The sequence below is a fragment of the Lolium rigidum genome, chromosome 2 (assembly GCF_022539505.1).
Source record: "Lolium rigidum isolate FL_2022 chromosome 2, APGP_CSIRO_Lrig_0.1, whole genome shotgun sequence".
Taxonomy (NCBI): domain Eukaryota; kingdom Viridiplantae; phylum Streptophyta; class Magnoliopsida; order Poales; family Poaceae; genus Lolium; species Lolium rigidum.
This window is the reverse complement of record NC_061509.1, coordinates 16,586,425-16,608,387: the sequence shown is the minus strand read 5'-3', so window position 1 is coordinate 16,608,387 and position 21,963 is coordinate 16,586,425. Positions and strand designations below refer to the sequence as shown.

The window sequence follows — 21,963 nt, the reverse complement described above, 5'->3', positions numbered from 1 at the left end:
GAGTGTTTGGCATCAGTAGTTCCTCAAGGAACATCACACTGCGTTCCTCATTATTTGTTTTTAACGGGCCTCGTTATTTCGGCTAATCTTAACGAATATCAGGAGGGGCACTGTGAACTACTGCATATACAGCGCAACAGAAATCGGGTTGGGTCTGAGACCCATCTGCATCAACTACGACCAACATTTCGCGCCAATTCACTGTGGCTGCTGGTACAAGAAGATGGTTGGACAGACTAGAGGTACAGATGCACATTACAGGCCGAGCTTGGGGCCTCATTATCTTATCCGACCTACAAAGTGTCATGTGGTCTAGCGCCTGCTTCGATAGAGGGTGTATGTACATTACTGTTTCTACACACGGAGGTCTTGCACAGTGCACAGACCAGACGCCGAGTGTTTGGCGTCATGAATTCCTTAAAGAACAACACACTGGCACTAAAACAACAGAAACACAGCCATCGGCAGAAACTACGACCAACTCATTGAAGATCCGCGAAGAACAGCCTAGGCAGACTATATGGAAGTCGGAGCGAGAGACTGGATGTACCGTAGTGGGGACGGGCCTGGTCGTCTGCGGCGCTCCGCTCCACCTCGAAGAACTCCTCGAGGGGGTTCTGCGCCTTCCTGACCACCGACGTCGAAGCGGCGGCGCCCCCTTCGGCCGCGGCTGCCGCGGAGGAGAAGAGCCGCCTCCCGAGCGCCCTCGACAGGGAAAGCATCGCGGCGGCGGCGACGACCTGCAGCACAGCGGATCAGGGGGGCGGGGTCTCGGATTCGAGGGGAGGGCAGGGCAGTGAGGTACCGGCGGCGGCGGCGGCGGCGGCGGCGAGTGATCCGGGGAGGGGATGGGAACGGGGGAGAAGGGTTTAGATGCGAAAGGGTTTTGGGCCGGATTTGGGCGACGAAATGTGTTCTATGGAGATATGAGAGCCTTACTGTCTGGGCCCGTTCCTCATTATTTGTTTTTTTTTCTTATTAAGAAGACCAACGAAAGGTTCTAAGTTGGATTTGGTCTCTCGAAATCACTTAGATAGTCTGGTGATGCATCCTCTTTCTCTATGAGAAGATAAGATGAATTTTATTGTCAAATACTCCCCTCCGTCTCGGTTTAACACACTCCGTCTTAGTTTAACAGTTTAAGATAAATTTTGACCAATGATTTGATTAACAAAATATAAATCGTATGTCTATAAAATCTATATTATTAGATTCACGTGCAAAAAAGCTTTGCAATAATATAATTTTTGTGACATATATTTTATTATTTATTAACTAAAATAATTGTCAAAACAATTTATTAAACTACATATGTGCCTGTTAAACCGAGAGGGAGTAAAACTTTTTTCTATGAGCTTTCATGTACACCCGCCAAGGTTTTAAATAGCACGCTATTTCATTTAGCGAGGACCTTCTCTAAATGCTATGCACGTTATAGCGCGCTATAGCGTTTTGCAAAAAGACATGCAAATGTTAAGGATTTTGGCAACTAAAATCTTGTCCAACAGACAAATTGCATAACCAGATCGTTCAAAGTAGATTCCAAGGAGTAGATTAAAGACAAGATTTTTTAACTCATACTAACATTATGATTTCGAGCCAAGGAGGCAACAACAAAGGTGAAAGCACTCATTTAGAATCGGAAGAACTACACATCAACAGTTCAATACATTCAATGCATCTACGCATCTACAAATCAGGATGAGGAGGCATAGCGTTTGGAGAAGGTCCTCGCTAGTACGTATACAGGCTTTAGGTATTTAGCATTGTTGGGGAAATTGGACATTTGGGCGGATGGGTTGGCATGCAGTTTTGGACCTTTGTTTTTTGCAGCTAAACGTTTTAGCGCCGCTACATCGTGTTATGTGTTTTAGCGCGATTTAGCACGATTTAGCGTGTTATTTCGTGTTTAGCACTATAGCGAGCATTTTCTGTCAAATATAGCGTGGAGGGTCCAAATTCGCTATTGCGTGCTAAAACCGGTGAAATTGCGCTGGAATTCGTAATACACACACATGCTATCTTCTCTTCCTCTTCGGAAGTTTATATGTGACTGCAGGTTAAAACATATGCTCATTGAGAAGCCATGAAAATCCACAAGGAAAAAAAAATCTGTCAAAATTTCACACAGCCAAGCCATCGTCTTTTCTACGCCAGCTCTCGCGTAGTGATTATCAGGGAACTACAAGCGTGTATAGGGGGGCTGTTGCCCCTATCCCTACCCCCGCCCCCCCCCCCCCCCGCCGCTGCCTCCGAATTCGCTTGCACCTCCGCCTCCAAACTCGCCTCTGCCGCTGTAGCCTCTTCTTCGCTGTGTTCATCTTCTTCGTTGTTGCGCCTTCTTGAGCTTCTAGCGATGAACGAGATTTCTCGTGAGCCGCCAGGTCCGTACTTCACCTTATCAAGTGCACGGGAGTTCTGCTGCCTTTCCAGTGCAGCTACCCTATCTCCAAGGGGCCGAGCTTCCTCGCCGCCAAGGGAGACACTGTTCAAGAACGCATCAGCATGGCGATCATCCTTGACTTCGTACAACCTGAAAGGTGGAAAGCAATTAGCACATTTCTGAAGCGTCACCAGAATAGCATATTCAGCAACTCAGAGTATAACACGCATGTCCGCACAAGCAAAACAGGAAATGCTAACGTCAAATATGCAGTTCACCCCAACCAAAATAACAAATCTCACCTTATACGCTTTGAATTATGCATGTCATTGTCACTGTCAGACTCATCAGAAGAACCAGCGTCTTGTTCCTCTTCGTCCTCACTGACACTATCAAAATGTTCCTCAACTAGAGGAGGATCCACTGTAGCCACTTGAGGATGGAGTACTTGGTATTCTCTTGAGGTTACATCGACTTTGTAGGCCTGCCAATAAGACCAATGAGATTAGAAAGTCAGACAGGAGACATGGTTTTGAAAAAGAATTTGAACATGTGATATTGTCATGGTTTTGAAAATGAACGTGTGGATTAGAGAAATTTAATTCAAAAAACAAGTTGGAAACTGTAATGCGTACCTTATTTTTAAACATTTCATCGAAACGCGGATCTGTCAATAGTGACTTGGTCAATTCTAATCTTCTTTTCTTCTTCCTGGTGCTAGATTTATCAACATTATCCACATCAGCATCCATTTCCTCTTCCTCTGCAAGTATATTGTCAAACATTTGCCGGTTAACCTTTGGTATTTTGACAACTTGCTGCATGAGAGAAAAAAAGACACTCATTAGAGGAAGAATCACACAGATTGGCAGATGTAATAGAGATAAGGAACAGATGAGCAAATGTACCGTTGTACGAGATTTCCTTTGCGCATCTAGTTTATTTTTCTTCATCTCTTTTTGAAGAGTCTCATAATCCATAATATCAAGTTTAGCCCGTTGCTGAAAACAAATACATATATTAGTAAAGAGCATGTATGAAGTGTTCATTTGTTCAACCCAACCGACACACAGATAGATATAAGAAGACCAAATTCATGTTAAACTATATCATAACATACCTAATACATAGAAATTACATTAAAAACAAACTAACATTTGTACAAAATATAAGTGTCTTCCGGTTGAAAATTCAGGTGGGTAGTTGACCTCAACCCTTACTGAACTACTCAAATAAATTGCAGCAGCAGAAATGATGAACAGAAAAGAAATTACCTTCTTATATAGATCGTAGCGTATAACATATCCATGTAAATGTGCTCTGACAGGATCACTGTTTTTGTACTCGGAGAGACCCAATCGTTCCATCTCTTCTTCAGTCAAAAACTTGTAACCGTCATATAATGTGTTTTCTTGTTTCTCTTCCATCTCCTCCTGTTTGAGGAATCAACAAAAAGAAATGTTAAGGTAAGGATTTACTGGACTAGTTAAAAAACCAATTGGGGAAAAATCACTCACAGTTAGGTTATCAAGATGTGAGCACCACTTTGGAGCAGGGCCAAGTGCAGGAATAAAGTGGGCAGGTATCTGGCTGTTGTCCAGGGCTAATAGCATTAAACCACTATTCGGGAAGATGCAAACATCATTGATAGAACCATTATCAGGTTCGATGCTAGTCATGTTATTTCCCTAAAAAGGAAATAGTATACCAGGTCATCAATCTAACCAATAAGTCAAAGGCGTCCATGAAAAAATGAGTCAACACTTCTCAAATAAGGACGAAAATGAACTCACTGTATTAGGATCCCAAACCCGTACTATATGCTTATCAGCAGTTATCAATTTAGGTTCAGTAGAATTAAGTGACTGGTGCCATTTGATATTTAAAATTGGGCTGCCATACCTGTAAAAACAAAAATAACGGTTACATGCTTAGTGAAAATTACAATATCTAACAGAAGACATATCAGCTATTTTTATTAAAGTTAGAATTTAGTCAACCTTGATCTCCCTCTATCTAAAGCTTACTCTATGTGGAGTTGCAAAATTCAGATAAACGCAGAAAACAGTTTTAAAAGGCATAGACGTGTATTTATATTAGCTCCATGTGGACCAAATATCAGGTACCAAAAACAGTTTTAAAAGACAAGTGACCAAATATAAGGTGTCAAAAATAACTCCAAGAAAAGAAACTTGATTGCACATAGAGGATGACATGCGGGTCCCATTTAGCAGCAGTGGTATCGCCGTTTGAGAGGCGGCAAGGGATCGAAAGAAAAAGGCAAGTGATCAAATATCAGGTGCAAAAAATAACTCCAAGAAAAGAAGGTTGATTGTACATAGAGGATGACATGCGAGTCCCATTTTGCAGCAGCGGTATCACCATTTCAGAGGCGGCACGGGATCAAAATAAAAAGGAAAGTGATAACTCCAAGAAAAGAAGGTTGATTGTACATAGAGGATGACATGCGGGTCCCATTTAGCAGCAGTGTATCACCGTTTGAGAGGCGGCACGAGATCGAAAGAAAAAGGCAAATGACCAAATATCATGTGCAAAAATAACTCCAAGAAAAGAAACTTGATTGCACATAGAGGATGCATGCGGGTCCCATTTTGCAGCAGCGGTCTCAATGTTTCCAATGCGGCACGGGATCAAAAGAAAAAGGAAGTAGCCAGAAATTATGGGGTCAAAAAATCCAAGAAAAGAAAGAATCTTCGTTCATAGAGAATGACATGCGGGACGCATGATCCTGCATCGTAAACGGCTCGATCAGAGAGCGTTGAACGAGATGGCGCGATCGAGAAAAAACAATGCTGGAGAGGCTGCCATCTGGGCCCTACATCCCTGGGTGGTACGGATTAGCGTTGACTCGGCCGGCACACCCGAGAATTCATGATGAACCGCGTCCCGGGCCACCATACGCGACGTTTTCGACGTTTTCGTCGAGCTAGGTGGCCTCAAAAATGAGAAAAAAAAAGTTTTGACATGCACCACGGAGAGAGCAAAAATCGTCGGCCATGGTGCATCAGCAACCAAAACGCGACTTCAACTTCGTCGGCTATGACAACTTTTTTTGCAGTGGTTGCTAGTAGATGCTTTGGCAAAGTATATGCTTGTAATTCCAAGAGGGAGTATTTATGCTCGATAGTGGGTGCATGCTCTAGTAATCTGGAAAAGTGACAATAACTTCTAAGGTTGTAGATGTGTTATTGCTACTAGGGAGAAAACAAAAATGGTTTGTCTGAGGATAATTCTATTGTTTACTTTACACACATTGCTTAAATGCGATAATTAATCTGTTGCTTGCAACTTAATACTGGAAGGGTTCAGATGATAAGCGGAAGGTGGATTATTAGTCATGGACGCAATTGGATTACGGTCTATGTATTATGTTGTAATGCCCAAATGAATCTCATAGTAATCATCTTGTCATGTATGGTCTTTATTCTGTCAATTGCCAGTTGTAATTTGTTCACTCAGCATGTTATTTATCTTTATGGAGAGACACCTCTAGTGAACTGTGGACCTGGTCCTTTTTTTTACACTAATAAAATAATCTTGTTCTATTTACTTACTGCAAACACAGTTCTCTTTAATTCCACTGCACACAAACATCTCTTTCCATACTATACGATTAATCCTTTGTTTTCAGCAAAATCGGTGAGATTGACAACCTCACTGTAAGTTGGGGCAAAGTATTTTGGTTGTGTTGTGTGCAGGTTCCACGTTGTTGCTGACGCCGGTAGTGCGTCCTGCCACAAGTCAGCTAGCAACACCTTCAGAAGTCACTCCTTTCTCCCATTGGTCGATTAAACCTTGGTTTCTGACTGAGGGAAAATTTGCTAATGTGCTCATCATACCTTCCTCTTGGGGTTCCCCAACGGTGTGCAATTCGCGCTCATCAGAAGCACCGACCTCTGAATGCGAGAGAGTTATTCAATCTGAGACACTCAAGCCTTAGAGTCACCATTGAGAGGGTCTTTGCTGCATTGAAGAATGGGTTCAAGGTCTTTGACCAGATTCCGTTCCACACGTTTGACACTCAAGTAAAGCTGATCCATTCTTACTGCATTCTTCACAACTGGATCATAGGTTGGGGCGAGGATGAGTTCTTCGAAGAGGTTGTCACTTTTGATGAAGTAGAGACCGGTCATGGCGTGGACGCAGGCGACAATAATGCTTGTAAGGTGAAGAGGCAAGAGTGAGCAGATGCAATGTGGGAAGTCAGATGCAACACCACCATATGAGAAGAAATGAAGCAGAAGAAGTGAAGAAGAATAAGTGAAGAAGAAGAAGAAGTGAAGAAGAAGAAGAAGAAGAAGAAGAAGAAGAAGAAGAAGAAGAAGAAGAAGAAGAAGAAGAAGAAGAAGAAGAAGAAGAAGAAGAAGAAGAAGAAGAAGAAGAAGAAGAAGTGAAGAAGAAGAACCCCCTATGATCCCCTGTTTCTTGAACCCCTATTCGATCCCCGTATGTCAAACGACCCCGTTATGATAAACTGCCATTCGTAGTAGCTAGGGAGCATCGTGTTATGAACTATCATTCGTACTAGCAAGGGTTGATTTCGTGAACTACTAGCTTCGTAAGTTTGCAACTATCATGAACTGTGATTTCTGTGTGATGGGAGGTGAGAGCATGATAAGGCTACCCGTTGTAGATAAGAGGTAACCTTAGGCATGCCTGGATGGTACCAAACAGGCCTAATATCATCACCATCGAGATTTTGGGTTGGCTGCAGGCAAAAAAACAGAAAGGCCTTTTCGGCCCAGCCGATGCAGCCCGACCTACCAAACAATGGACGCGCAAGTGTGCTTGCACCACTGCGCTAGTGAGCCAGGAATCGGGCACATGCTACCAAACGCGCCGTAAGTCCTTATCCGCATGCAAGATGGGCGCAGACATACCAGCTGTGTTATGCTCGACGGGATATTCTTGCAGCGACGAGAAGGAGCGACAGGTCAGGAATGACATGAGTATAGTATGACCGGGACTGGATCTAGACGAGGTAGCCAACTAATTAAATTAGGATAATTAGTAATTAAGGCAAAATATGAGAGTGCCCTTTTAAGACTAGTAGTTTGTCTGAGATTTTTGGTTTGTTTTATTTCTCCTGTATTATTTGATGGCATACTTGCTAGTATTTTTCTAGGAGCATTTGATTCAAAACTGAATACAACGGTAGTAGCTATCTGTCGGCGCCAGTTGTTCCTGCCCTCTGCATCGCAGAGATGCATATGGACTTTACTTATAGTTTCAGCAACATGGAAAAGTCACAATATATGGATATTAGGTGCAACTGGTTGAAGACGGTTGCTCGGGACATATAGCTCCAGTGCAACTAGCAGTTTGATGCAGAATCACTCTATGTTATCCTTTCTTTTTAGATGGTCAATAATGCAACTCACTCTTTTGTCTAACCCCGCAAAAGAAGTGGGCGTCAATAATGCAACTCACGCTTTTGTCAATAAAATATGAGGGTTTTCCACATATCATGACGACCGGTTAGGAGTCACTACATCGGTGACCTAAAATCAACTCTGCGGTGAGGACATGCTGCATGTTCCCAGGATTTGTTTTGACAAATCTTACATTTTTTAAGAACAATTAGAACCGCTCTTTCTCTCTCCCCCCGGCTAGGGTGGAAACCCTAGCTGCCGCCACCATCTGCCTCATCATCGCCGTCTATGACCGGGAATTGATGGGTTCCTGCCTCCTCTGCTAGCCACTATGGCGGCGGGAGGGGTGTGGAGACATTGGACCTACGCTCAGCGTTGTGGAAGGGTCCCTAAAGTTAGTGTTTGGTCAATCGACGTCGTAATTATGGTGACTATGGCGGCGTCGTGTAGGACAAGAATAAGGTATACCCGCCTCCTTGTCCACCTCGTCGGTGCCAAACTCGTCGGTGGCTTTGAGGAGAGTTGGGATTCGTCTGGTCGCCGCTTCCATGGAGTGGTGGATCTCGTCCAGTCTACGTCTGCTATAGGTTTGGTGCTAGAGGATTCAGATCAATTCAATGGTTCAATGACGACGACTTCGACTTTGAGGCGCTGGTCTGTAGAGGCACGCGCACGAACACTTCCGACTGCCATCAACAACATCAGGTCAACTCTGCTAAGGGAGCTGACGTGGACGGCTCGCTCTGAGCGGCAATAGTGGTCTCTAGGTGGTCCAAGGACCTCGATGTAATTTTTATTATGTTCAGGATGATTTGTACTTGCTGTAAACTCATGAAATAGATTCAGACCTTTTCCTGCAAAAAAAAATCAAAATCTTTTAGATGAGACCATTTTGTGAGAAAATATCCAAAAGGTAAAGAAAGCACGTGAACATTGCTGTGGTATCATTTACCACATGGCCCACGCCGTCTCCCATTTTTTCCTCCAAAAGCAAAATGCGTTGCCACTCCCAGAAAAAGGAGCCCCCATTAATAGCGGAAGAAGATCGAGAAACGACGCCATCCCGACCGTCCACGCGGTAACGGCACCATATCGGACGGCCCAGATCACGCCACGTCGTCCCCTCCACGTCGCGCGGGCCCTCCTGGCGTCCTGCCGTCACCTTCCTTTCCCCTCTCCCCTTTATTGCCCCCCTCCCTTCCCGAGACCCCCGACGGACGGAAGCGAGCGCGACGCCGCCGACGACGACCAGCGCGCGCGCGACCTAGGGTTTCGCGCATTCCTCCGCTCCCGGCAGCCTCCCTTCCCCGTCGGCCCCCCGAGGTACGGCCGCCTCCCTCCCCGTCCGGTGCGTCCTCTCCGATTCGTGCTTCGTTCGCGGGCCCGCCGAGGCCGCCAATCTCGCCGCGCGCGCGCGCGCGCGCGGTCGTAGCTGGATTGCTGGGTGCTGCGCTCGATTTCCTGATGCCGTTTCCGATGCTCTGGTGGGGTTCGTGGTTACGGATTTGGTGCGAGCCCCCGGGATCATGGGATTGTTCGCTTGTGCTAGAGTTTTTTTGTGGGGGGGGTCGAGGACTCGAGATTGGTTATCGGGGGGCGCTTATGCTTCATGGTTGCCAGTTCGAGTCTCAGTAGCCGGTGGTTTAGTAATCAACGTTTGGGCATGCTTCCCAGCGACTTAGCCTTGCTGAAACGAAGGCGTGGTGGGTCGAGATGGCATCACCAAGTAGATTCGGTTCCTCTAGTTGCGTTTGACATGTGCAAGGATAATATACTCGTTTATCTTCGTGCTGGAGTCTGGCTGGGCACTTGTTCCTTGGCAATGTGTGTGGTAACTGAGATAAAGTTGTTGCTTCCTGGTTGAAGTTGGGTCTGCCTTGCATGGAGCTTGTAGACAGTAGGGATAATGAAATCTGGTTTGTTATGCATAACTAAGATTTTCTAGCATGCTATTCCTGCGGTCCTGCCCTGCTTTTAGTAGGCATTCATTCGTCCTTTAGCTATTGATCATTTCTCTTCTGTGTCCAAGGAATGCAAAGTACTCCAGTGCTATGTCAATTTACTGTGTGGGATCATTTTAATTCTGTGCTAGTGCACCTAGTTGCTCCCAGCTACGGTTCATTTCAAATTTCTCCGCACTTTGGTGTCCTGTATTGTGGCAGCTGGCAAACTACTGTATGTTGGTCTTTTAAATTCTGTGGGTTATAACTTGCATGGAAATCAACAGCTATACTGATGGAATAATGGAGGGATGGGTTTCATCTACTTTTTCCTTAAGAATGCACCTAGTTGCTGCTAGCTACACTTCATTTTATTGTCTCCATAGCCAGAATTGTCTAAGCATGGCATGCAACTAATAACTTTGCTCTCATTAAGTAATTGCAATCTGATCTAGCAGTATGGGATCATATTTGGTTGGTGCATCGGATGTGATATATGCTCAATACTGTGGACTGTATTGTGGCAATTGGCAATCTACTGCATCTTGATCTTTAATTATGTGGGTTATAACTTGCATGAAAATCAACAGCTATACTGGTGGAATATTGCGGAGAAGGGTTTCATCTATTATCAGTAATGCATTACTGAAAAAATGTAGTATAGAATACGATGAAAGATGAGCCATGAGTTGATGATTGCTCGTACTTACTCGAAAGGCGTTCGCGCGTCAAGCCATTTTCTCGCTTGGAATGATTTTTCATCGATTTTCATCGAGAAGTTTTTTCCTGGAAGTTTCCGGAGTCCGGTTAACACATTTTTTAGTACGAGATGTCTTGGAATCAGTCCCGTTAAGGACATGTTTTGTTGTTCATATGTCAAGGGCTAAAGAGTAAAGAAAGAAGTGACTTCTTACTACTTATATTTCCTTGTTTATTTTGACAGGTCTGCTGAATCACGAACAATGGAGCGGTCTTCTCAGTTGAATCCACATGCCACTCCTTTCGTGCCGTCTTTTTTTGCAAAAAGCTTGAAAGCAAACAAGGACCCTGAGAAGCAAGTAGATGGAACTGAAAAGAATGTGACTGCTAACAAGTCTGCTGGGTATGAGCTCCCAGACTCCCTTTCTTTTGATGACTATGCTGAAAGCCTAGGAAAGGTCAACATCTCCGCCGAGTCTTCATCAAAAGGAGAAGCTGCTGAGGCAAGTCGTGCCGATAATCATCTCGCTGCGGTGGAATCTCTCTCGCTGATGTTTCCAGATGTGTCTGCTGACTCCATTCTTGAAGTACTGAAGGCCAATGAATTTGATACAGATCTCACTATCGATATGCTTTTCGACTTGGTACGTGGGGCTCTCTTATCCGTTTCATTGACTATTTATGTCGTCTCCCTATGCATGAGATTCAGTTACTAGTTTTCTGTGCAAAACTTGTAGCTAGCTAAATGAAATACCATGACCCTTTTTTTTAGTATAGCAAAGCACACCCATTGCCATATGAAGTTGAAACCATTTCTCATTGCTGACAATCTTTGTTGTTGAACTCCCCTTTCAGTGTGAAGCTGACGATAATGGTCACTCTGCTGAAGCATCAGGAAACCACCAGCAGCAGCTGCACCACCACCACCCCCCTTCATCGACATAGGCGGAACGGGAACTCTCCAGCTACATCTGATTTCAATCCTCTTCACCATGAGACTGGATGTAGTGGAGTACAATTTCTTGCTGCTGTAAAGAATTCACTCCGAAGTGTTCGATTAGTGCCAAAGGCAACAAGTACTGTGATTTGGGGTTTTAAATTCCGGATGGATGTTTATTGGAGCCTGCCTTATTGCGATGCGTAGTTTCACCGGTTGTACAGCTCTCTTGGGTGTAGCCGTTTAGAGTTTGGAATTGGACAACCTTGTGCCGCAGGCTGCGCTTGTTTCATGAACCTATCCGTTGCTGGAATGCTGGACATGTACTGCTTGTTCTCCTGGGATCTGATTGTGGAGACGAAATCGTTCACCTTATTTTGTTGTGCTGAGGATTTACATGGGTGCAGAATCTACCTGGTTCCAGTTGGTTGTATGGAGAAATGGAACGTTTTAGCATGTTTTGAATGCCGTGTTGCGCTAATTCTACAAGATTAGTACCAGCAGTTTCTTTTACTCTCTGTTTGTTTGTGAAATAGCAATATCTTTTACTGTTATGCCTTTACGAATTGAACTACCGCAATTTCTCCTGAAATACTATCAATTAGCAGTGTAGCACATTGTTTTCCAATATGATGGCCTCAGATTCCCTTAACCCTTACAACACATGGAATGCATCGCTGCAACTTTTAGATTGTACTTTACTCTGTTTGTGTGAGGGGGGAGGAGAGAACATATGCATAAGCGAAATAATGATTCAAACAAGATCATAGAACATTGCTCTGCATTTTAATCCTTGTTTTTTTTTGTGTGTGTTCTTTTATGTCCACATAATTAGATTTCTGATTGATTCCGATCAGGTAGCATTAGCAATAACCAGAAGAGCAAAATGATGGTGTCTGTTCAAGTTTTACTTTGGATTGTGCGTCCTGAAAATGGAAGAGCTGCCTGTACAATTCCCATCTAGTCACCTTTGAGTGCAGTCTAAGAGCATCTCTAGCAGAGCCCGTAAACACGTGAACTGAAAACTGAGAGTTTAGTTCACCGAACTAGTGTTTACGGGTCGGAAAAACCTTGTCACAGAGCAGAATCCGTAAAACAGGAACTGGAAAACTGAATTTGTCGCCGGGAAATTGCTCGATGATCATGTATATAGATGGATTTGGTGCTCCGATTGAGCATCAAAAGTTACATAATTCGATAAATTAATCCTAAATTACTTATACACCGGCGGGCGCTACTAATTTGAACCAAAATGCGGCCTAAATAATGGCCTATGCGCGCGGCGGTGCCGGTGGTGGCGGAGCGTCTCGGCGTCAGACGGCGTCGACGCTGGCGTCGAGGAGCTTCACTCCTCCTCGGCGTCAAGCTCGGCTATCTTGAGCTTGACGCGGCGGGCGCGCTCCTCCCGGCGGGCCGCCTCGTACTCGCGCACTTGGCGGACAGCGTCCGTCTCCTCCCGACGAAAGCGAGCGCGGGCCTCCGCCGCGGAGATGGCCTTCGTATGCGCGAGCACGGTGTCCTCCTCGTCGGTGGGTGACCGTGCGGGGACGAGCTCGTCGTCGTCGGAGGGCGCCGGCGTACCTCGCCAGCTTCCCTGGGGGCGTTCCGCGTCGGTGCGGAACACGGGGGGAAGCGGCGGCGAGTCCCCGCCGCCCAATCCGGCGCCGCGACCTACTGAGCCGCCACGGGAGGCCATCGCGCCGGTTAGGAGGGTGGAAGGGTGGCTGCGGCCTGCTCGATTGCTCGCCGGAATACGGGGGAGGCGGCGGCAAAGGGAGTGGAAGCGGCGGAGGGGAGTAGGGTTTGGAAACCGAACTCCCCTCTGCGGCCCCTTTTAATACGGGGCGGCCACGCAGTTTCTCAGGGGAGGGGGGGGGGGGGCGACCTCGTTATACGGGTTCAGGCTCCGTTCTAGTCCAAACCTGTATAACCGCAGGAGTTTCCGCCTTTTTTATGGGCTCAAGATTGAGAAACCAGAGTGATGGGCTGGGAGCTCATCGCAAAAAAGATATCCTACAAGGGCCTTCCCGCATAACATCCAAAAAAACAAAACGTCAAAAAATAAACAAAATAAATCCGTGGCTGCAACCTCACACGCACAACTGCGTGCGAGCTCTTCTTCTCGTCGCCTCCCTCTCTCTCCTCCCCACACACCACTCCGATTCGACTCCGGCCGCCGCCTCCGTTCGATCTCAGGGGTTCCAGTCCCGAGCAGTGGGCATTCTCCGCGAGGTTCGTTCCAGGTCCGCGTGATTTCCCCCCTCCCCAAAATGTGGTGCGAATTCGTGATTGCGCGCGCTAGCTAGCTCCCCGTGTTTCGATTTCCGCATGCGTCTGCTCTTCTGTTCGGGGCCGGGATTGATCCGTCAGAGGCGCAGCTCTAGTCTAGAGGTTCCCTTCAGTCAGAGTTTCCCCTGAAATCGACTAGTGAGCTAGCCAGCAGTATCTGTTTCTGTGGCGATGTTTTCCGTCAGTAGTAGGGTAAGGAGCGTTGTTTCTATCTAGTTTTCGTCAGTCCGTGAGTCTGACCACGCTGTCCTCGAATGCTCTGTGAGTATGATTACCGTCAGACGAGTTGCCGGCAGATGGAGAAATATACTTCTATGTTCACAGTTTTGAACTTTTGATTGGATGCTACTGAATTTCATTGGTAACATGATGTAGTATCGTTTTCTTATTCTTCAGGAATTGCAATGGAATGCTTGACTGCCAGTTTCGCCGCAAGGTAGTACATGCGCTTGGTTGCGCACCCATCTTTTGTGCACAAGATATTGTATCGAATTCAGAAGAAAAATTCGACCCCATATATATATATGGTTTCATTTTCTCTTTCGGGCTAATCATGACATGATATGGTGATTTTTTTGTTTCTGCAAGGAATGTGGGCAGGGAGTATAACTCCGTATGCCAAAGCAAGTCTGCCCGTGAGAAGCAATGGATTCCCGGAAGGGTTCTCTGCTATTTCACAGCTTACGCAAACTCTAGCCAGTGCCACAAAGTCACTACCGTGGCGTATCCCGTGACCCCAGTTGCGGGAAGACGTTCGTGCTGGAGATCTTTTGCAGCAAGTTTGGATTTAGGGAATGGGCCTGCACCCTCAAACTCGACATCGTCTTCACCAGGACAGACTCGTGAGCAGCCGACGTCTGACGAGGTATTGGTCGAACTCGGTATTATATAGATTCACCTGTGCAACAGTTTATCACTCTGAGCACCTATTAATGGAATCAGCGGTTTGTCTGCGTTTCACATTCTGTTTACTGAAATGGAGCTAGAATTGTTATTATATGCCTGTCAAATGTTTAAGCCCTTAAATAATTCTGAAAAGAGAAACACAATCGTGCTTGTACACATGGGTGCTTAAGCTACATTGGTCTGATATATCCGCAAAAAGAGGCGGCTGTGATTTTGATGAATCTTCTCTCTCTTGTAATTTTGCAGTTGAAATCTCTTCTGGCTGATAAGGAACGAAGTAAGCTTTTGAGGAAGCTAAGTGAAGCAAATCAACATAACCGGTTTCTCAAGAGACAGGTTTATATTATTCAAATCGTAAAACATTACATCAAAGTGCATCATCGCAGACTTGATCATAGTATAGTGTGTTGTTGTATGACTGGCCTCAAGACGAATAGTCCTTTATTCTGTTAAAGAACCACATATAGACATTCATAGATTCTTATTTTACTAATATGTATGCCAGGAGCTCTGAGACCCCAAGCCAATCCTAGGACACTAACCTGGGTATGTCAGGAGGTTAAACAGCCTCAGCGTAGATGTCTATCTAGGCAATGGATTTGCAATCTGCGATGTGGGTAACTTAGGTGATCTGTTTAACCGGGAATGGATCAGATCTAAACTTCTCTGCTACTCGTATGCTAAATGTGAAAAATCTAAAATGCTAATATATTAGCAGCAGCATAACTGTTTACAACTGAAGGTTATCATGGATCAATCAAATTTTGTTGGAAAAGTACTATTTGTATAGAGACATCAGCCTGGGATATATAGTTGATATGTAAAAGTTGCATGATGTCATTTCTGTCAATAGTACCATGTCATTACTAACTAGATCTTATGTCCTGCAGTCGCAAATAAAGGATGATGCAGTTGTGAAGTTCAGAAGTGAACTTGCTGTTTTGGAACTTGAACTGCAGGTTAGCATTTCTTGTTTGATTTCTTCAACGGGTTATGACTAATTAATTTGGATTGTATAAAGGTGCTGTCTGTGATCAAAATAATTTGGTAGTCACTGGTTCCAATTTTTTGGCCCATTTCATGTCCTGTATATGAACAAAATACATGGTTATTCCCTTCTGTGATCATTCAAAAGAAAACTGCACATTTTTGTAAGGTGACTCTGTTTACTAATAATTTGTTGATGATCAGTCCCCCTTATAATCGTTCAGCTTTCACTTTGCTCAGAATACTTTGTGCATCTTAACTGTCTCTTTCTGTCCACAGACTTTGGTTGGCCTAGCTGAAGAGATCGCTAATTTTGATGTTCCATCAGGGTCAAGGAAGGTAAATGGAAAATATATTCAGTCTCATCTTCTCTCCAGGTTAGAAGGTAATCTATCACAACGAGCTACTGCTGGCATGATAGAGGCTCTCGAATATTACTTTTTTGCAAAGATATCAGAATCATTACAACAGCTCAATTTGCATACTTTGCCATGAAGTGGCACACTGAATTCAAGACCAATGCTGAATGCCTGTCCTTGATGCCATGTCTCCATAGGATTGAACAGACAATACTTAATTAGCCATGATCCATGTGCAATCCATTTCCAATCAACATATGTTTGTTGTTGACCTGTTATTAAGTTGCTATATATTTTAGAAATTTACTAGGTAGGTCACGAGGCTGAGATATGGTGATTATCCCAGTTCGTGATAGTACATCCTGCTGGCCACTAGGTAGGTCACGAGGCTGAGATCTGGTGATTATCCCAGTTCGTGATAGTACACCCTACCTATTGACTCAAAATCCATGGTGCACCCACTGTAAAAAATCATATGTAAGTCATTTTAACAAATTGATCCTCTATTGTCTTAACCTGTTAGGTCGTCATAATAAATCAACTATATTTTCCAGTATACTGATTATCACAGTTCCACTAGCATCATCATTTACTGGCATGGAATACCTTGCGCCCCTAAGCAGCCAACAATGACGATCCCTTTTCATTTATAACTCTTGTTCTCACTATCATGTTGTAAGTCGTCAGTCATGACATGAATATCTGATATGTAAAGTAGGTAGGTTGATAGTGATATTCAAGAGCATTTATGGTTGTGATCTGATATTCTGCTTGCTAGCATTTTATGATACCTCAGGTCTGTACTTAGCCATTGGTATATTTTCATCTTCACATAATATTGGAGAAACTTCATGCTGATTGCTGCCTAACAGCAACTAAATATGTAAAGCTGTCTTTAGTATGTGTTTATCCCTTGTATAAAGAAAGAATAGGCATGCCAATAATATCTAAATGTGCTAACCAGTGACAATTCCAACAAATTTGTATAATACCCCTTTTTTGTGACATGCAGTAGAATAACAGTATTCAGAACCGTGTTAAAATATTAGCTTCTACTCTCTCTGTTCGGAAATAAGTGTCGTGGATTTGTCTAAATTCGCATGTATCTAGACATGTTTTATTGTGTAGATACATGTGAATCTTGATAAATCCGTAACACTTATTTCCGAACAGATGGAAGTATTGTACAAACCTGCAATGCTCCAAGTTGACTTTATGTGAAATCTGCTTAGATGATACTAGTATTTCCTTTCCTGCAGCTGTTCATGACAGGGTTATGGTACAGATAAAGGATGTTGACTCTTTAAGACCTCGAGAAATCGCAGTATACTGGGTTGGAATGGCTGAGGTAAACATATGTTTATAAGGAATGACTAAATTTATACCTTCTAGTTTGTCCAGTATATTGTTATGTGCTGCTTCTGTCCTGAATCTCAGTTTTGCTTTCTTCTTACCCAACATGTATATACAATTCATACCAGAATGTGCAAATTATGGGATCCTTCGACGGCTGGTCCCATGGTGAGGCAATGTCGAGGGAATATTCAGGAGACTATGGGAGATTTTCTGCGTCTCTGAGGCTTAGACCTGGAAGGTATGTTTTTGTCATTTTTCTGTTGATGCTCGTGTTCACTCTGATTTGTTAAATAAGACTATTTATCTATTGTGTGCATAATTAAGCTATGAGATTAAGTTCTTGGTGGACGGGGAGTGGAAACTGTCATCAGAATACCCGGTTGCTGGCGAGGGATTGACACAGAACAATAAACTCGTCGTGGAATAACAGATTTTTGATTTTCTTTAGGACTCTACCTGATTACTACCATGGGCGTCCTCCCATAAAACTCGTGTTGTATGAAATGCAAACCCTTATTTGCTTGATTGGGTCTGCATGCTGTCTGTAATTTTTTCCTTGCAACTGATCTACTGAAGCCACTTAGGAATGACCCTTCTTCCATGGGGTAGGAGTTGATCAAATTAGTTTGAGTGCATTGTTACATGTAAAATACACTTTAAGCAATAAAAGTCCATTCCTTCTGTTATTCAGATATTGTATCATGTGTATACAAAACTACAAAATGACTGCAGAATTTTTGAAAGCTCTACCTGACTCCAAAGCACGTCAAGGAAGTGACAAACCTGATCAGTAACAGCCGTATGGTTAAGGCATGAGAAGTAATTCTGCAGCTAATCTGACCTACCAAAAGAGCTCCTATGTACCATCAGCCTGACAACTGGCAACACCACTCCAGTACCGCCACTCATAGCCGCCGATGCGGGGGCAACATCAAGGCACTCCTGGAAATCGGCGTCGCAGGACAGGAGCACCCACTCATGGTCGTCGTCCAGGTACTTGACATCGAAGGCACCAGCGTCTAGGCCCAGCCTCTTGGCCACTTCCTCCTTCACCGCCGCAACGCCAGCGGAGCACGGCACCCTGAACCTGAGGATGTCCCCTTTGTAGCTCGCCTTGATGGTCACCAACTCCCCGGCCGCACCATTGCTACGCTGCAGCAAAGACTTGCCCAGTGCGGTTTTAGTGCGAGGAGGAGGATCTTGGCTTGAGCCCTGGGAGGAGGTGTCTTCTGCCAGAGCACTTGACATGCATGGCAGATGAGGAGGTGGAACTCGTCGAGATGACGAAGAGGCAGTGGCCGGCTTTGGTGAGCAATCCACCGATTCGATGGCGGCACGCCTGATTTTGCCGAGGGCCCGACTCACCTTGCTGATCTTCCGAAATGGCCATCTCGATATGCCGTGCTGCCTGCAGATGCGCTTCATCGTGGTCGGGCACACTGCAGAAAGAAGAGTTTCAGTTACTTCATACAGCAAGATTTCAGTGTAAATTCTGTTTGATGTTCAACTCAGTGAACTTGTGTCGAAAATGTTCTTACCGCCGAGGCTCCTCGCGGCATCTTTCAGGCTCCCTGAGAAGTATCCTTGCAGCACCTTCAGACTGACAGGTTTTCCGGCCTTCCTTCCTGTCTTCTTCTTCTCCGGTGGTTGCGACATGTGATCGTTGACTCCGTTCTGGTCTGTGCCGTGGATGTTTGCTCCTTGATCACGGTCGGCAACATCCACGGCCAGATGCTCGTCCTCCTCGTCTGAATCATTAGTATCATAGTCCCCATGGCCATTCAGTTCATTGGCAGCATCACCATCTGGAAGAACGACCTCCAAACACAAATCCTGCAGGCTGTTCATCGCCGTCGCGTTCAAGCTACCACCGGAGCATTCGCCCCGGATAGTGGAGCCGATGGCGTCCACCAATGCCTTCTGCTCCGCGGCGCTCCTGCAGTCCGTCGGGAGGAAGAACTCCAGCACCACGCACTCCTCCACCGGGCCGTGATCGTCGGCCATGGTGGACCGCGGCAACCGCAACGGCACGGCGAGGCAGCCGGCCAGGCCGTGCATGCGGGCGTAGTGCGCGAGCGGGTAGGCGTCCTTGGACCGCCTGGAGACGTCAGTGCAGAAGCGCGGCTGGGCCGCCATGGCCGCCTCGCCGACGAGCCCCTGGCCAGGCCGCAGGTGGTGCTCGGCGCAGGCCTCGCGGAACACGCCGTAGTTCATGGCGTCGGCGGCGAGATGGAACAGAGCGCCGGCCGTCGTCAGGGAGAAATGCTTATCGTTTTCGTCAGTGCTGCAGCGTTGGCACCTGACCCAAGCCTGTGCCAGTGGCAGCTCGTGAGCTTTGCAGACTGCGGCCAGAAGCTCTGAAACCTCGGACATGGCCTTCTCCGTCGCTGCTGAGTTGCAGGTCTGCATCAGATGTTCATAATTAAGAAACGACTTTCGATTGGTAGCTAGATGAACGGATGGATTATAGCAAGAGCAAATTTTGTTTGGCAACTTTCATGCATCATGCGATTGTAATTTCATGCACCAACCAACGGTACACCCAAAAGTGTAAGCTGAAACGAAAATTAACAACATATGTATACTCATAGTTCAAATGGCATTGCATTTGTTAGATGAACATGATGGATTGTATGGAAAGGCCAACTTTGTTTCCAAGGTTTTGTCCGTGTTAAGTTTTGTGCAGCACAACCAGTTCACACAGAAGACTATATATATATGGTCAAGAGAAATGTGTCGCATATGTGTGCTCATAGTTCAAAATGTCATGTGATTACGGTATTTAGTTTGATGCACCGACCAACTCGGTTCACCCAAAATGTTAAACTGAAGAGAAAACAAATGCGACATAGATAGTTCAAAAAGGCTCGGGTACGAATATAGTACTGTCATATCAACCATCAATCACCAATATAATCAACCAGTTTAACCCAAAAGACAAAGTTGAACTCGAGAAAATGTGCGACATATATAGGTACCCATAGTTGGCAAGTCGGGGCGGAACGCACCTCGGTCGGCACGGGGTGGCAGATCTCTGAACCTCTCAATGACACTGCCTGCATGAATACAGGTGCAGGAAATGTTACTCATAACCATCAACAACCCCTGACGATAGTAGTCGTGCAAGCTTTGAAAGGTTCATGGCGGCTAGCTAGCTAAACATTTCTTCAGATGGAGTAGTCATATATAATCTTGCGGTGGAGAAAGATGGATGGATTACCTGGAGGGCCTTGCAGAGCTTGTCAGCCTCGGTGGCGAAGCACGCGACGGGCGCCGTGGTGAAGACGAGCTCGAGGACGGCGAGGCAGCGGCTATCGTCGGCGGGGTCGAGGATGGGGAGGGCGAGGCTAGCCTGGATGTCGTAGATGAGCGCGTAGCTCATGCGCGCGTACTCGCCGGTGCCGTAGAGCTGCACGTTGGGTGTCCACTCCGGCGAGCGCGCGTCGAACACCCGCCCGGGCAGCCCGCGCTCCTCCCAGGTGCAGTCGTCGCCGCCGTCCACGGCGAAGACGTGGGCCAGGGAGACGGTCCTGTACTGGAGCAGCCGGCGGCACCGCGAGGGGAGGACGAAGGGCTGCCCTCGGGTGGCCAGCACGCGGCGGCGGCGCCGCTCCCCGTCCCGCGCAGGCGCTGGTGCCGGTGCCCACACCTGCACCAGCGCGCCGCCGTCCGCCGTGTCCTTGTACAGCCGCAGCGCCCGCGCGATCCGCTCCTTCACCGCGCAGCCGCTGTCGGCCTCGTCGTCTTCACCCGGCGACGGCCCGCCGCTGCCAGCACCACACGCGTGGTCGTCGCGGTCGCTGAGCCGGAGGCTGAACCCGCCGCCAAGAATCCGCTCCATGTCGGCCTTCACCTCCATCACCATTACCACCCACCAACCTCCAACGCGCGCAAATCAGCAACCACTTGGACGCCGACAAGAACAAGAACAAGAAGCAGACGAAATGCTACTGCGAGGTTGCACGCGATCAATGTCGAGCCGCAGCTTCTCAAATCTTTAGATTGGGCGGGTCAACGTCGCTGCCTGCTTCGATGTTTTATGGGCGGGCGGAGGTGACGGGCTGCGATTGGCCAGCGGTGCTCGGGGTGGCATGGGTCCGTAGGAATATGCCGATCTATGGAGATTACGTTGGGGTTGATTAATGCCATCGGGTGATTAAACTAGGTTATCGCTATGTCCCCCCTCTGCTGCCGCTTTGGACTTTGGCGATGCAAGTTTCTAGTACCAAATTATTAAGGTTAGATGCTTGGATAGAGTAGTTTCATAGTGCTGTCCAAAACGTTTCAAACCTCCCTTGTAACATGAGATTGAATTTTTTTAGGAGTTCTTGAGATACATATGGAACATCTTAGTGTGTAAATACATGAGGAAGAGCACCAATGCTTCCGGTTTTTAAAATATTTGAAAACTGTATTTTTATGTTTCAAAAAATCATAAAAAATATTCCATGAATACATACATATGTCATGAATACTCGTGCCAAGTTTTGGTAAAAAATATGTTATATTTTTAGCTACATATAGTTCATACTACAACATATTTTGTTCCGAAATTTTTACAATACATTCAGAAGATTTCTATGTATGTGCAGATTTAAGCTCAATTTTTTTGAAGCCTCAGAAATATGTTTTTAAAAAAACCGGGAGCACTGGTGCTCATGTGCCAAAGTCACTTTTCGGTAAATACACCTGAGATTGTATATATTTTTAAAAT

General features: G+C 45.8%; 4 protein-coding genes across 4 annotated transcripts; 2 read left to right on the top strand and 2 right to left on the bottom strand.

Moving 5' to 3' along the window:
• Nucleotides 1–482: 482 nt before the first annotated feature.
• Nucleotides 483–8,733, bottom strand: LOC124689266 (nucleolar protein 10-like). The gene is made up of 10 exons (XM_047222821.1): nt 8,729–8,733; nt 8,625–8,630; nt 4,177–4,285; nt 3,901–4,071; nt 3,658–3,816; nt 3,292–3,384; nt 3,019–3,201; nt 2,686–2,867; nt 2,269–2,533; nt 483–740 (listed from the first exon to the last, which is right to left on the bottom strand). The coding sequence occupies exons 1-10, from the start codon at nt 8,731–8,733 to the stop codon at nt 483–485; spliced, it is 1,431 nt and encodes a 476-aa protein (XP_047078777.1).
• A 279-nt stretch (nt 8,734–9,012) lies between these two features.
• On the top strand, nt 9,013–11,727 carry LOC124686017. Its single transcript, XM_047220027.1, has 3 exons — nt 9,013–9,099; nt 10,660–11,059; nt 11,271–11,727. Exons 2-3 carry the CDS (start codon nt 10,679–10,681, stop codon nt 11,358–11,360), a joined length of 471 nt encoding a protein of 156 aa, XP_047075983.1. The 5' UTR covers nt 9,013–9,099; nt 10,660–10,678; the 3' UTR covers nt 11,361–11,727.
• Nucleotides 11,728–14,045: 2,318 nt separating this feature from the next.
• On the top strand, nt 14,046–17,935 carry LOC124689265 (protein PTST, chloroplastic-like). The gene is made up of 8 exons (XM_047222820.1): nt 14,046–14,077; nt 14,230–14,506; nt 14,794–14,883; nt 15,438–15,506; nt 15,814–15,919; nt 17,153–17,241; nt 17,375–17,487; nt 17,574–17,935. Exons 1-8 carry the CDS (start codon nt 14,046–14,048, stop codon nt 17,674–17,676), a joined length of 879 nt encoding a protein of 292 aa, XP_047078776.1. The 3' UTR covers nt 17,677–17,935.
• Nucleotides 17,906–21,114, bottom strand: LOC124689263 (protein NLP3-like). The gene is made up of 4 exons (XM_047222819.1): nt 20,470–21,114; nt 20,258–20,305; nt 18,788–19,652; nt 17,906–18,688 (listed from the first exon to the last, which is right to left on the bottom strand). The coding sequence occupies exons 1-4, from the start codon at nt 21,112–21,114 to the stop codon at nt 18,081–18,083; spliced, it is 2,166 nt and encodes a 721-aa protein (XP_047078775.1). The 3' UTR covers nt 17,906–18,080.
• Nucleotides 21,115–21,963: the final 849 nt, after the last annotated feature.